The 17,260-nt window shown below is 37.4% G+C and overlaps 1 protein-coding gene across 1 annotated transcript in view; it reads left to right on the plus strand.

The window, feature by feature from the left end:
* LOC134527103 (discoidin domain-containing receptor tyrosine kinase B) overlaps positions 1–16,298 on the plus strand; it is a 1,309,463-nt gene extending 1,293,165 nt beyond the window's left edge. Inside the window, exon 18 of the mRNA XM_063359455.1 lies at positions 14,193–16,298. Within this exon, the coding sequence (XP_063215525.1) occupies positions 14,193–14,345 (153 nt within the window). The 3' untranslated portion in view covers positions 14,346–16,298. The remainder of the gene's footprint in view (positions 1–14,192) is intronic.
* Positions 16,299–17,260: the final 962 nt, after the last annotated feature.

Raw genomic sequence — 17,260 nt, forward strand, 5'->3', positions numbered from 1 at the left:
TTCTATTGGCATGCTCGCAGAGGCCCCATGTGAAGGGAGTCTTAATGTCATGTTTTGCAACTGCATCCTTTCTTTGTATGAAAAGTCTTCGTGGAGCCGCCCCTGTAGTGTAAGGAAAGAAAAATAGTGTTTAAATTTTAAAAATGTGTAACTACCTTGGGAATAATATGAAATTTGTTCTATTCATTGCTGGATGCATTGAATTAAAAAAATTCAAAACATTTTTGCTCCATGGAAATTAAGGAAATGTTTAATCAATCATATTGTAATGTTGGAGTATACATTTGATGTTATATACATTAACTTCTTAAAATCTTTGAGAAGTTTATAGAAGTTTTCAAAACATTTCCAGAAGAAATCGGTACTTCTGAATGCCACAAGGGATATTTAAATTTCTTGATTGACCTCGTTATATAGAATAATGTATATTTTTTGATACCACATTCTGATATTTACTTATTCTTATGCGTGCTTGTTGTATTGTTAATTGCTGTAGTGTGTTATAGAATATTTAATACCTAGTGCAGTAAACGCAACCAAAACTAAAGTACTCTATTTCTGCAACTGTTATTTCGGTTAAACACATTTTAATATCTATAACAAACTGATAAGCATTAAATGAACTCACTGATAATTAAGGGAATGCAACTCAGTAAATATAGTTTATAATAGTCTGTTTGATTAACTACTTAGTAATCTAAATCTGAATGTCAAGTAACTTTGATCGTGTAACAGGTCAGACCAGCCTGGCTACTACAAAAATTCAACTCTGCACAAAAAATGTGAATGCTTGCAGATTTGTTTGGTACTTGAAAATGATTTTTAGTTCATAATATTGAAATTATCACACCTCAGCCAACCTCAACTAGCTCAAAATTCGGTCTGAAGTGCACATACATAAAACATAAAACACTTGCAAAAAAAATTATTTGGGCACCAAAAATTATATAAGTTCTCGAAAAATGTTACTATCGTCGATTAGTGTATTGGAATAATGTCTCTTAGACATCAAACTGATTTTTACTTGTTTTTATTGATACTTGAAGAAAATTCATAGTAATGTTGTCCGCAATCTTGCAACCACAAAAAACAGTACATTTAGAGTGACGACAGTCGTCGTGCCCTCATAGGCTTAGAGGCCGTTTCTGCCCACCGCCAGGTACCTGAGGGGGGCTATCCCCCCCTAACCCCCCGGTGCAGTGCAGTGAGTGCTCAGTGCTAAAGACGCACCCGCGTGCGCCCTAACTTCGCTTCTGGACCGCTCAAGGATGGACATCATTGTATAATTATTTGTAAATAACTTAACTTGTAATTGTGTATTCAAATAGAGTAGTTATGTGTTATGTTTGAAACGTGTAGCTTTGTACAGGGGCCGCGCCTAGCCCGCAGTGGACACGCGACCCTCTGTGCCGCTTTCCCCCTTTCCCCCCCTCCTCTGGCTCGGCGCTGCGGCCCGCGCAGGCGGGTAGTCGCCAGTCGCCATTTGGCTGCCGTCGAGCGAGGTCCTGTGACGCAGGCCCTCTGCCATGCGCGTTGCTAGCGTCGCTATCGTAGTTTCGGCTAGCCCCCACGTTCGACATCTTCAGTCGCGGACTAGTGCGCCTTCGTGGATGACCTGCAATTTACGTTCGTTCACGGTGCGGCGGGGGACGTGTCCCGTAACATCGTTGTGGGCCAGGCGCGCTTAGGGAAAAGGACTAAATAAAACATCTCGTGGACTAACAGTGGACGTTTCCTGTTTCGATCCCCACTCCCATACTCTTGCCCTGTTCATCAACTCCCCCTCTCCCCAGCTCCCGGTCCCGGCCACAGTAGGCACGAACCCCCACCTCTCACTGAGTTAGTCGGCCAAACTAATAACGACACAAATTCACAGCCGCACGTTGGGGATCGGGAAGGAGCCACGGCCTGGGGACGACAAGAGCATACAACTTTTGCACATAACCTCTTTTCAGACTTCCACAATAACACATACATTGACTGTTCGCAGGTACCAAAAGATAATTATTACTTTACAAGGCAGTTCGCACTAATGTCTCGTGGTTACACATGAACTCACGGTATGCAGAACAATGTCCTTGAAACAAAGCTGCTTTCACTCTAGCCTTATTTTTGGGCGATTATCACGGCTGTGGTCAAAATTCTAGTTTCAAAGTTCCAAATACGAAAAAGAGGTTGATTATACATGGTAGCACCCGAACTACAGCCGTGAAATGCTCTCTTCAACTATATAACTTTATAATTAGTAAGCCAATACCCAACACGCGGCCTATCGGTACCTCGTCAAGACAATGCCTGACGTAACACAACACATCACAAAACACTAAGAAAATTTCACTTATCTGGTGACTTCCCCGAAATACTCCCTTAACATTGGCTACAAAATTTATTGTTACAATAACTATTTAGAACCTCCCCTCTTTGTGGACTTCCCCTCTCTTGGTCACATGTCTCTGTCCTTCTCCCACAACTTCCATCTCTTTTTAATTTCACACAGAATTTGGGGATTCCTGTCAGATATTCCCATACAACATATACATGTATGTCCCTCCAATGATGATGCAACTTAGGAAACTATTGCATCAGCCTGCCCTCAAACAAAGAACTGGCCATGCTACAAAAATGACAATGGAAAGTTATGTTATTGCACATTTAATGAACAAAGATAAATAAATAAAACTCAGGCGTTATATAAAAGCACCTAAAAACTCAAATAAATAGGCCAAACTAAGTAAAAATGTAGTTAAACGAGTTTACCATTATTAAATAAACTATCAGAAACATTAAAAAAGCATGAAATAATATAAATTCTGATTATAAAACTATTTGTAAACAAAAAAAATGCTTCGTAGAAAGAATAACAAGCTGTTACTTAAATTATATAATAGAAAACTAACCTTAGTTTTTACTATAATACACCTATCCCTCACTTAGCACGACTAATTTGTTCCTAAAAAAGCTCGTGTTATTTGTAATCACGTATTCTGAAGCATTAGTTTCCATAAATAGCAAGGCTAATTTATTTAATGTTTTCTAAAATTGAGCAGGAATATACTCTACGTAATATATATGCGTTGAATAACACTCAAATATAAATATGTCACACCATTTATCTTTATATGCCTCTCATCGCACTTTGTATGACAAATACGACACTGCGTAATGGGAGATACGTGGTTATGTATTTTATCGTCAGTCGGCTGGCCGACTTGCCCGCCTGGGCGTGACCTTCAACTCACATCGCGTACTTTTCCAAACCATCCTTTACTGACACTGAAACCGATATTACTGTCAGGATAATTATAATTTAATTTTTCAAAAATTAAAGTGCTTATTCACGTACCTGGTTCACACCAATCCTGTCAAGCCAATTGTTTTTAATTGCAACATTCATTTAACAACCTTTTCCACGTGAACCATCTGTTCATTTCTGTTCCGGTATCTAATGTCAAATATATTCCCGTTAGTACAAACAACAGCATCAGACTTATATAAACTTTTGGTAAGAGTCCTTATTTCGTACAATCGTGCACACAGTTGACTAGCTTAAAACTAAAGTGCGATCAACATAAGCGTGGCCTTTATCAAAATCTGCACGCCGGAATACTTCTAGTTTTGTCTCAAATACTTGAACACGCTGCATTTTGAGTGATCAAGCACGTACAGTTACAGGCAGCTGAATAGGCAGACGTTGCATTTTTTTTGAGTGAATTCCCTGCCACTGAATAGACTGAGTTCACGGCCCGGTTTGTGGCCAGGCGACAACGGTACGGCACGGCGGCATACGCGCGGAGGTAAAGAATATTAGGTCCTTTACACACCACGACCGCAATTTAACTTGCCACAACTGATTTTTGTACAACAGCCGATAGCGTAGACAGACCTGCGCGCGATTCTCTTACTCCCCTTATTTGGCTTAATGTATCCCACAGCACATGTTCACAGAAGTTGAAACAGACTTTGTGGCGTCGTGCTCAACTTTTTGTCTGCTGAGATTTTGTGCTAACTGAAATTTACACACGTGCTATTTGAGACTGGGGCAGTAAAATTAAAATTGCGCTATATGAATTCGCACAATCTGAAGCCGTGCTAGGTGAGGGATAGGTGTACAATATAATGAATGATTTAAACTACTTATCGAGTGGAGAAGGCAGTAACCTGGGTTGCAATAAAGGCAATTATTTGACTGGAGTTTTTGATGATTGATTTAGTAAATAAAAGAGTTCAAAAATAAAGTGTGTACATTTAATATTATTTGCCAAAATGCACAATACCATTACATGGTGATAACATGTTACATCCAGCTTTCACACAAGACAACACAATTTAAGTTCTTCTACTGTCCATGGTACCAACAATTTTAGCTATTTGATTCACGGTAAGATTATTCATGAAAAAATCCTGTAGTCACATTACAACTTATGGTACAATTGAGAGTCATTGTTCTCTTAGAGCGAGCTCAAAGACATACCAAATCTTCAACAAAGACCTAATGCTGCCTCCAGTGGTTAAAAATTCTAGTTACAATTACCAAATAAATGTTATAAAACACCACAGCTTGTAAGACAGCTGTGAAATTTTCTCTTCATTCCATTACACTGTTACATCTTTTGAGCTGAAATGGCCCGGTTTTGTAGACAATGTTCTGGCTGTCACAGACATGAGCACGGAGAGCACGGATGTCTCAGGGCATGACAGGTTCGTGATGCCTCATTCTACACCAGAGCACCGAGGAGATTTGACATATGTTCAGCCAGAAGGCGAGCTTGAAGTCCACTGGCTGTTGCGTGCACTCCCTGCAACCTCCCGATTTGTCAGTGCTCCACGGGTATCATCACCATGGCTGGTGTTTGATAACATAGGCACCTGTGCCTGGCCTTAGAGGTATCCATGACCCAGTGGCAAACCACTGCGTAGGGAGATGTACAGGGTGGCCGACAGACCCATCGCCTGACACAGCCTTCTGGTACCTCGATGAATCAATGACTAACATGGCCGACCTCCTACAACAAGTAGCTCGCCCATATCATCTGCACTAACAACAAATCACAAAAAAAGTACTTTAAAATCAGCCAATCAGTAAACAATTTGCAAACAAAAAATCTCCTAGAGTTCTTTGCAACTACAGTAAAATTTTGACTAACCATTACTCGTGTAACCGTAAGTTTTTTATATCCATAATCTTAAAAAAAAAAAGAGTTATGTATCAACAAACACACGTCTTTAAAACTGACCACGTATTACTTTTACACACTGCTGTAAAAAGCCGGACGTGAATGTACTGTGTCACAATGGAAGTGAATGTACTGTATGATTCTTGCAATAGTAAAGAATGATTAAAAAAATTGTTTTTGACATACGCCATTGCTGGTTATACTATTTGTCATATTTGTACCTCAGTAACGGACAAAATAGTTGAATACACAAACCACAAAAAGAAAAAAAAAATCAGTCAATGTCAAAAGTTAAATGCATACACCGCAAGAAAATTCCATGGAAAGAATAAGTCATAAAAAATATTACAGCAAGTTACTTAACAACGATGAGACAGTTGCAAGAGTAAATAGAGACAAAAACGACATTGGAATATACAATGACAAACAGACGCACTAAACAATGATCATTGTGTGTTTATTTCTTCTAACAAACAAATCCTAAAGAAAAAAAATATTTCAGAAGAAATAAACAAATCCTAAAGAACAAAAAAAAAAATTACACTATCAAGATAACTGTTTATGGTTCATTGTTCGTTTATATACTAATATTTAATGTACTTAAGAAAAACCAATTTTGTTAGCTTCATTTAATCAGTATGAATAGTTTTAGAGGAAAAAGAGACATTGAAAACTTTTGGGATTTAATGAATGCATAGCAGGCAAAGCTAAAATTTAATGTTTTTATTTCATCATGAATAACTTATCAGTTAAGATAGTTGAGGCATAAAAATGATTTATTTAACCTCACCTCCTAACCACAAAAACTTAATGAGATAGTACGTGTTTAACAGAAATATCCAAAAATTTTGAACAAAAATTCTTTGAGATTTAACGGAGGTCTCTGACAAATGATTCAAACAGAAGTTTTATATGATCGCGAAATTGTTATACCTATTATGGTTGTTATTAGAGGTTTGGTGAGTTCATGAAAATGTTTTGTTTCAAACAGTTGTTATTTTTGAGCTGCTTCTACAAGAGACCTGTAGATTTAAGTGAAGTACTCTACACAGTCAGGGTCAAACAGCAGAATGCGCAACTGAGACTCTCGCAAAGTCAGCAGACAATGATTTATAATGTTTATTTATACATAAGCCATTTCTGGTTACACTGTGTGTTGTCAAAGATCGGTTTTTGTCTTTACATATTTTTCTTGTTGCAACTGTCTCATCATTATCAGCCCACTGTGTTCATCTGTGCTGTGATATTTTTACTAATTCCTTTAACATAATTCTTGGTGCAGTCTTTGCATTTATCTTTTGACATCAGTTGGTTTTAGCTTGTTTTCTGTGTGTTTGTTTCTGTCTTTTTTTTCCCATTATTTTGGTTTCTCTATAACATAAACATAACACAATAACTAACGACGACATATATGTCCAAAACACAATCAAAAGTGACTAATAGTCGGTGCATCACAAACTTAACCAGTCACTGTTAAGTTTACATACAGTACTGTCTCAGTCATAGCAGAGTAGCCTCTGTATTTGTATATAAGGTTAAATTGATAATTTTGTAAAATTAAATACAGTGTGTATGTATTTATTTTCATTTCCATCCCAAAACCGCAGTGAAATCACATTACTCTACACATGTAGTATTAAGATTCACAGTTCTAGTCCAGATGGATTTCACAATGCAGAATTTTACTATTTCTGTATCTCTTAGACTGATACATGTTCCTGCGAATGTCTGCAGTTTCATTTTCCCATGTTGCTATTTATATTATTGTTATTACTATACAATCATATTACCATTTGCATAAATATTGAACAAAATTATTTACAAGCAAACAAATACAGTAAAGAAAATATTTGAAAGTGCATATATTTAAAACTAGCCAAGTTAAGAAATAGGTCATTAGTATTTCAAGTAGCTTTACAAAAACTTTACATAAACTTAAAAATGAACCAATTCTGTGATGTCGTCCCGACCATGGCCTCTAAGCCCGTGCTCCGCACCGCTAGTACCAGATCCCGATATTGGAGCGCACCCCTAGCCCAGCGGGAATGAGTCAGGCTAGCACCTCGGGCGTGACCCCACTAGACTTAAATAAACTTAAGGGCACGAAACGCCAGGGGCTCGACCCCATAAAACAATTACGGAACAAGACACTAGGCCACAATTATTAATTCACAGGCATTAAACAAGCACGTTGTAGCTACTCCGTGCGAGCACCGCACGCACGGAGCAGACAACGAACCTCATTAACAGTCACCGTGGCCACTGGCCTTAATTAAAGTGCCAGTGATAATGATCAAGTCAGATTAGGAGAAATCCCACTAATACAGTTCACAGGGAGACAATATGTTAATAAATTTACAGTCGCCAACTTGATGCCACAATTCAAATAATTAAATACTCTAAAACAGTTGTTGCCTTAAGCACCCAATTACCAGGTACCTTTTAATTGGGCATCTGGAATGTGTTTTTAGCTTATAATAGAGTAAATTAAGTTAATGTAAGTTTTTGGCACCGACTCACAAAGGAGGTGAAAGTTTCCCTCCCTTGCGAGGCGGCCATGTTCGTCAGTCTCCAACCACTCCGCGCCGGGTCAAGATGTGTGTCCGTGAGCAGCCTTCAATTTTGTTTCACCGATCATTCACTCTGTACGTGATTTAGTATCCAAACCCTTTTACTTCATTGCTGCTCACTTCGACTCGGCGTGTATTTCGGGACCCGGGCATATCTCGACCGTTTCCTTAGTGATTCTGCACCGCGTCGCGGACCACGCAATTTACGGCACTGGCCGACTCAAGCCAACTCGCTTTCGCTAAGACCGCCGCGCATACGCCTGCCGGCTGCAACCTCATGTAAGTGTAAAGTGTAATTTAGGATCACGCTCACTGAGCCCCCCTAAGACAGTTAACTTTCGGTGCTGGCCGTCTCCAGAGCACTAGTGACCGCACCCCCGCGAGACTGCTGCGGCAAATTCACAGTGTTATGTTAGTGTCGTGTTTTGTTCTGTAATCAGCGTGTGTTAATGTAACTGTACAACGGCTCAGACGCCGCATAGCGCATTCGTATAGTTTTGTAGCAGTTCTGCCACCGCGTAGTGTATGTATAGGGAGTATCACGTACCCATCCGTACCACCGGAAAAGTCTGGATTAAACGCCAATTTAACATAAACTGTGTCGCTTACGATTATTCCGCACCACTCCGTCCCCCACACGGCCGAGTGGCCTCACAACCAAGTAGGAAAGTTCAGGATAGATTTCAAGCCGCGTACCTGGCGGGGTACGCGGGGGCAGAGTACCCACGACCCATCACCAACTGCCTAGTGTCCCACTAGCCTGGCACCCCCCTGGACAAGAGCAGCACCGTGACACCCGTAGCACCCGTCAGGTACTTTCCGGGCCTTCTACAGAGGCCGAGTGACGGCATCTGTATTAAAAAACTTTTTAGAAAAATATATTTAAACAACATAAAAAAATTCTCTACACTAAGAAGCGAAAAATAAAAAAATACAGATTTAATCCAAAATACAACAATGCATGTAATACTACTTTATTTATTTTTGTCTTATTTTGTTTAGTACACAGTATTATAATTACTTATTAATCAATCTATCTACATTTATCATTTATTTATATAATTACAATGTAACAATTTTTGTCCAAAACTAATACCTATAATTTTAATAAAATATTATTATTGGTATGTGTTACCTACTGATGCAGTATGTCGCCTAATTCTGAAACTCTGATACTGTCTCTAGGATCAGTTACTAATAATTTAGAAAGAAGAGTTATTTTTTCGACAAGTTTGCTGCATTGAATTGATGAAATGTACCAAATTTGGATACCATTATTAGAAACGAGTTAGATGATCAAGTTAGAGTTGTTGATGTTCAAAGAAAAACAGCATCACCACTGAACATCAAGCGGGAAAAAATGATGGAGGAACTGTGCTGGTACTTTCCTTTCCCTGATGGGAGAAACGATTTTAGAGAAGAAAGAGATATTTCAATAACTCCTCTTGATTATTTTCAAGCATGAATTATGTGCAATGATAATCAGTCTAAAATAAATTTTAATTATTGGTCGTGGAATATTTTTAATTTAAAGCAAGTGTTTCAGTCTCGTGTCAAATGAAGCAAGGTGAACATACACCTCAAGGTCTCATCGATAATATGCATCTAACCATGAGAAACACAAGAGGATCAGCTGCTTACTGGAAAAGATGTTGCGCTGAGTTTATTGCTGTAGTGAGGAGTCTTGGTCCTCCAACTTGGTTTGTTACATTTTAATGTAATGATCTCATTTGGACTCCCTAATGCAGTGCCTGATGAAGTTGAAGACTTTCCATTTGATGAATGAATGGAACTAGTACAAAATATCCAGTTGTTGTGACTAGACAGTTCACACTTAGGGTAAATGATTTGATAAGATTTTTAAAAATGAATCCCGAATGCTTAGGAGGAACACTTTCAGATTTTTAGTACAGAATGGAATAGAGTAATCAACCAGGTTGTATCATGCTCATTTAACAGTAATAATGCTGAACAGGTTAAAAGGTTATAAATTCACAAACATTTTACAATGTGCTATAAAGATTGAAGTACGGGTTCCTGTTGTTTTGGATTTCCAAGGCCTATAAGCAACACAACGAAGTGCTTAGAACCTGATGACGCCCTCCGTAATAATGAAAACTTCTGTGTACTCCAAAGAAACACAGATGAAATTAACACCAAAAACTATAACTCAGTTCTCAAAATTTGGAGAGCAAACATGGATATACAGCCTTGTGGAAACGTAACAGCAGTTGCTTACTATATTGCCAAGTACGCAAACAAATGTGAATCCAATTATTGGGGCGATGCGAGGGAAGCAATTCAAAAAGAAAAACGTCAAAGTAATGATGTGTGGAAGCAGCTGTTTTCTGTTTCAATGGTGATCCTCGGACAACCATTAGTTAGTGCACCAGAAGCGGCCTATCGTCTCTGCCACTTGCCTTTAAAGATGTGTTAAAGAAAAACTATTTTTTTAAATAGCTGTAGTCCGGAAGAATGCTACAGAATTTTAAGATTTTATGAAAATGAAACATTGGTTTTCAACAATATATTCGATCGCTACAAACAAAGACCAAACGACCTAGAAGAGATAAGCTTTGCTGAGTTTACAGTTCGTTACGAAACCGTTTCAGATGCATTTTGGACTGATGATGACATTGTCATGAGTTAAGAGATCAGGAAAACGGAAGTTCTAGATACATTCCATCACGTGATAATACGAGAATGCAAATTAGAAATCATACAGCAATTTTATGCACACGCTACTTTACTTTAAACAGCATACGAGAAGGGTTTTTTTACAGTCTGATTGTTTGATCTATTTCTTTTCACAATGAAAGTGAACTTGTTCAAGAGGGCGAAACAGCTGAAGCTTGTTTCTTATGCCAACAATCACAGTTAAGACCTCTTCTACATAATTTTTCCGGAGAGCAATTATTCCATGCCGAACAAATAATACAACAAGCTCTTGTTCAAGCTGTAGCACTCAACACTGTGAACGAAGAGAGAAGCATCGATGGCCTAAGAGAACATAATATGAACTCATACGCCGAGGACCAAATTAATATGAGCAATAATGATAGATTTTTATTGAAAATAATCATCCCACTGCTATGCCCGATGAAGTTTTTATAAGTGGAATCAGAAGCCTCAATGTTCAACAGAAAGATTTACTTAAATAAGTGTCGGATTCCGTAGACAGAGATATCAGGTTAGATGATAATCTACAGCCTTTGATATTATTTATCATGGGTGGAGGGAGCTAGTAATGGAAAATTATTTCTATTAAAGTTAATTGTATTAGACGTTGCTATGCTCCAATGGTGAATAATTTGTTGAAACCAACTTTTGTTCAAGTGGCATCTTTGATGGCAAATTTCTGGTAGAACCCTACACTCAGTTTTTTCTCTTTCAATACAAGATGTCACTACCATGACTTACCTATCGTAAAATGAGTGGACAGCCTGTGGAACCGGAAAGACATTAGTGGTGTTACATCAAATTGTTAGTAGTGGATGAAATATCTATGGTATCCTATGAAAATTTGCGAATAATCTATTTACGTCTGCAGGAGTTCACAAACAATTTATAGTTTGGAGGTGTCCATATTGTTATTTGGCGATATTATGCAGTTACCGCCAGTTAAAGGTCATTGGTTCCAAACTTTTGTGTGAAAGACGGCGATTTGAACAGGTTAATAATTTTGCAGATGGTGTTGCAGTTAGAATTTTTCCAACGATCAAATTGGTGGATGACTATAACTCTAAAATGACAGCTCAACTACATCATTCAAGTCGCGTTTATACCTTGCACGCTACCGATGAGTCGAGAGAGGCCGCAACCTACGGAAAACGACCACCATCTAATGTGATTCCTACTGATGTAAATAACTGTCGTGATTTGTCGCACGTGCTAAGAGTGGGCATTGGTTTAAGAGTAATGTTAAGGCGTAACATATCAGTTACTGAAGGTTTCAACAACGGTGCTATGGGAGTCATACACAAGTTTAGGTGGCCTGCTCTTTATCGTGATCAGTTAGAAGCAGGTGAACTTCCTGATGCAGTTTGTATCAAATTTGGTGATGAGACTATTGGTTCTAAAGTAAAAGACAGGGATGGCTTAATTGAATTAGCACCTGTATCAGCAACATTTCAAGCAACAAAAGTCAATGGGGATCTCAAGTTGGGCTGTAACTCCTCTGTAGCTCCAGGGTACCAATTTAAATAAAGCCATCATTGACTTAGAAAAAAAAAACTTTGCCAAAGGTCAAAATGTATGTTGCCCTAAGTCGAGTGAAAAATTGGACGGTATTTCACTTTGTGATTTAAAACCAATTAAATTACTTAACTGACCACAAGATGAAAAAACATTATGAGAAATGGAAAGATTAAGACGATTAATGAGTAATTGTAATACTGTGTACTAAATGAAATAAGACAAAAATACATAAAAAGTATTATGTGCATTGTTGTCTTTTGGATTTAATCTGTATTAGATTATTTTTGACTTTTTAGTGTAGTGAGACTGTGTTTTTTGATTGTGTTACACGTCCACGTCTATCCAAGAACTGCTAAGTAGTTTCTGTCGACATATTGCAGTATTAACTCCTAACAGTTAAGAAGTGCTGTGGCTGCCATCGTCATCTCAGCAGCATGAAGTGATGACTCTTAGGCTTAAACACCTGAATTACTAATAGATTTAATTTGATTTGAGAGAGTTCAACAAAAACACAGTGTACATTCTGACATCGTTCGGGCCTGCTGCCCTTTTTAAGCCTGATATGCCACCGCCTGAACAAACCCCACCCTTCCTCCTTCCCTACCACTAGTGCTTAGGGCGTGTGTTTGAATAGCGCGCCACGGACATCAAGAGGGCGCTTTAGCAGCAGTGCACCACACCCCTTTAACTAGTGATAAACATTGTAATTCTTTTTAGGCCTATTTTTCCCCAAGTGGCGTGTGATGGCAGATCGGCCGGGAGTGTTTTATGTACTTTAAGTAATTAATATTTAGTTAAGGTTTAAGCAACGAAAAGACATACGTAACATGCATGAGACGAACCGAAGTCCGCCGAAGCCGGACTGGTTATCATTAATAATAAATTCTTGTAATTTTAGTTAATAGTTTTTTATCATGCATTAGGTGTAATCAAATTATTAAGAGTGTTTAATGTTTTACCTGTAGCTTCCTGTGGCACGTAATTGTAAATAGGTTTAACGGTAATCGGTTAGGCGCGAAGACACTATGTTGGGCTAGCGGAGCCCTGAGCTCACCCCAGTCCTTCGCCAGCACCGACCGGGAGCAGATGCATCAGCAACCCGGGGACCCCACCGCTTGCCTGCACTGCTAAATAATTCTGTTAAATTTTAATCATCTTAAATCATTTCATATTTTAGTCCTTGGGGCTTCTTTCGGTCGGGGGGACTGTTTAAATAATTGCATGAGTGACCACTATGGTCCTTTTTACGTTAATCACCTAATTGTAGAGTGTGACCACGTGGTCAGGTCGTACCACGTGAACCGATTCGTGTCGCAGGCGTTGTGTGATATAATCAAAGGTGTAGGTGAAGAAGCAACTAATAAACCAGGGCATACAATTTTATTTGTATTTGTTTATTTCAACATCCTGAGTGTGACGGCGTGTGGGACACCGTAAGAGCTCACTGCGTAGGTGAAGAGCGTACCCGGCGTTGAGAACGGACCAGTAGCGAGTACTAGGACTGGCTTTAGGGGGGTTAAAATCACGCCTCACATGGGTGATGTCACGGCCCTGAAAAAGAGTCTCTCCTGGGTCCATGCCCCTTTAACGGTGGTGCCGACAAATTAATCTTGGTACATGTATCGACGCGAACCCCCGCTTAGCATAAGGACAGTTTATCACGCCCCGGGCCATGTCAATTCCTATAAAATTTCAGGATTTTCCTCTAGTTCTATGCGATTCCTGCATCAGATTATGACTTGGTGACAATGGGCCACCTCGAGAGTATACCCTTTCAAACAAAAAAAAAAATTTTGCAAATCAATTCACAATTGACGGAGAAATTGGTAAACATACATAAAATAAATACATACACTCGAACATAGAACCTCCTCCTTTTTTGAAGTCGGTTAAAAATACTATGAAGGTCAATACTTGAAGCCTAGTATCAAAAATTATTCCAATCTTTAACAAATGATCATTGTATATCAATTCTTAAAAAAAGAATAATTGGTGTGCTGTAGATTTTAAACACATAACAATTTTTAAATAAAATATCAAAGTTGAGGGGGGCATGAAATTGGTAATGCTACAATAATTGTTTATTCTATGTGTATTCTATGTAAGTCATTAGCAATAGTCAAATCAAATATTTGTTAGTCTTGGAAAATGTGTTTAAAACAAAACAGTTTGATTTAATGTATTCATTTATGTTTTCTTGCTTTTTTACCAATGACATGTTAATGCAATTTTATCACTTTTTTTTCTGCAGATGTTTCTTCCAATTCCAATCAGCTGTCCACGGGAGATATACGATTTGATGTGTGAATGCTGGCAGAGAAATGAATCTGATCGGCCTAACTTCCGTGAAATTCACTTATTTCTCCAACGAAAAAATTTGGGTTATAAGCCAGAAATGGACTGAAGGATCTTTCACAAGATAGTATTTATCCCTACATCTACTTGTATTGTTTGGCCACTGGCATTTTGGGATTGGGCAAGTGCATTTAAATTATTGTGATAGACAAATATTTCATAAAATTGGCATTATTAGGCTACTCAAAGAAAGACAAATTGTTTGGAAGTTGTAATATAATTGCTGTGGTATTATGCAGTGTATATAATTATTATTTTTGCACTTCAAACCTCTTATTTTTACATCTTGCTGATATCTCGGATATTTTCAACGGATTGATACTGCTTCTGGAGTGTAAAATAAACATGTTAATTTATTGATTGAGAAGAAGGGATCAAGATATGTTGTCATAATCGCTTTAAAAGAAAATCGTTTGTTAGTGTTGTTATAAAGTAGTTCCTTCTATTGATAAAAGACTAGGAAGAGTGTGCCTAACTTGTGTCAATATAGTGCAAACTGTAACAATAATGTATCATAATGTGAGAATAATTTTATGGCGAGAATTGAAGAAAATTGTAAATGATATGTACCATTATGTACAAAATGCCTTTACATAGCACATGACAGGTTTCCTTTACTGGTATAATTTATCTACCAATAAATTTAAACAAAACATAAATGCATGACCTCACATTTTAAGTTTTAAGTACTCTATGTTTATTGTTGACATTTGGAAAGCAATTGTGGTGCCTTTTCACTTACTGTCAAACATGATGGTGATATTAATTTTTTTTTCCTAATATTCAATTTATCATTATTTTTGTATACATTGTTTATTATTTTGTAAATTTTGTATCTACTGCTAAGGACACAGGGACAGGCCTAGAAATCCAAGGGGCAGAGAACACCAAATTAATTGAAATTTGAATATTTTTTTTGTTAATAAATTAAAATATGTACTATAAACATAGTATTTTTTTATATTTTCATACAAGAAAGGTAAATTATAAAAAAACATCTAATAAATTTCACTACATAATATTGTTCATTTAGCGATGTTATAACAAACTATCAGTAATTATTTTTTACTGTCATGAACAGAAGTTGTCAGATCACTATTTAGTTCAGAGACTTTACTCAAACTATTTTTTATAACTTAACAATTCAGTAAATACTATAAGTACACTAAATTATTAACTATGGTTTTTAAGACTATTCAAATTCAGTGATATAAATATTTATAATATTTATTTATCTTGTGGATTCTTATAAGAAAACAAGATTGAGGTTCAGTGGAATGGAGTTAGCCCGAGGACTTCTGGGCTCACCTACTCTGTTCCTAGCTACTGTAATGAGCATATAATTAGTGGCAATTCCTTAGAACTTAACTTTTCAAAGATAATTAATTTTAAAAACTAGAAATCAGTTTTCCGAACTGAGGCACATAATTTGAGTGTGTTACGTGTTTATGTTGTTATGTTAATTAACAATTTTTCATCAAGTATATCTCTTACAAATTAAATGTCAGAAATATTGAAGTGAAACTTCTTTGGGCACAATGGGGGTAAAATTCCATGCAACGATTTTGTGAAACATTGTTTGGAATCATTTTTGAAGTAAAAAGGATGGTGAATAGGTTGCGGACGGTGCACAGAACTTGTCGGCCCCCGTTCCCTTGAGCGGGCTCCACATGGTGGTGTGCGGCTCAGGGTCGTAACCATCCCGTCTTTAGGGAGTATTTGGGCAGAGGGCAACACAACGGGGTTTGTGCTTATTGTTGTGTACCGCGCCACGCGCCATATTCACAAGTAAATGGTGTTTTTTCAAGTACGTATTATTTTAATTACTTGTGTAAATTGTATTGTTAAACAGTGTTATATGAGTATTGTTTTAGCTGTGAATCTAAATAACTTTGGAAGTGAAACTTTTTTGGGCTTAATGAGAGTAAAATTTCAAGACCAAATATTAAAGCAACGTTTTCATGAAACATTGTAGTGAAAAATTTCTGATGCAAAAAGAAAAGAGAATAGGTACTTGGCCAAAGAGATGTACCCCTCACAATATACTTGCAAGTTGAGGTTATAATTACCAAAGAAGTTTTACTTCTATCACATGTCCTGAGTTTCATGCACTCGTTTTTTAAATAAATATAATATATAAAATTGTTTATATTATTTTACAGTGTTTCAATGTTGATTATGTTTATTTTTAACATAGACCTTCAGTTAATTTTAATATAGGTAATAATGGAATCTTATTTCAACAGCACTTACTGATCCAAAAGCGTGTGAAGTAACTACTGTGTTGTTACATTTTTATTTAGCAAAATCACCAACTAGAGTTACACTTCATAAAACCATGTCGCCATTCACTTTCAAGTCTCCACAACTATCTCATGGTGGCCAATATTACAGACTTAAATATCCCACACTCCTCCCCCACATAACCATTTGGAAGAAGAATAGGTATATAAATCAATACTAAAAAGAAAGTACAAATACAAGCACTTACTGATCCAAAAGCATGTGAAGTAACTACTGTGTTGTTACATTTTTATTTAGCAAAATCACCAACTAGAGTTACACTTCATAAAACCATGTCGCCATTCACTTTCAACTCTCCACAACTATCTCATGGTGGCCAATATTACAGACTTAAATATCCCACACTCCTCCCCCACATAACCATTTGGAAGAAGAATAGGTATATAAATCAATACTAAAAAGAAAGTACAAATACACTAGAGATGACAAACCAGTCACTCACGCCTACAGTACAAAGAGTACAACAAACATATACATTATTGCCAACAAATGTCCCACGCTGCAAACAACACACTATACATCCGTAACCTTCTTTGGTACTCTGCTCTCATTGGGTACCTACGACCCTTAACAGTGCTCTTGCTGAGTGAAGACGCCTCTACAGGAAATCCCTTGAACTACTCATCCTCAACTCTGCCCGCATACGACGTACTGCTGTTT

This window comes from Bacillus rossius, chromosome 1 (genome assembly GCF_032445375.1).
Source record: "Bacillus rossius redtenbacheri isolate Brsri chromosome 1, Brsri_v3, whole genome shotgun sequence".
Lineage (NCBI taxonomy): Eukaryota > Metazoa > Arthropoda > Insecta > Phasmatodea > Bacillidae > Bacillus > Bacillus rossius.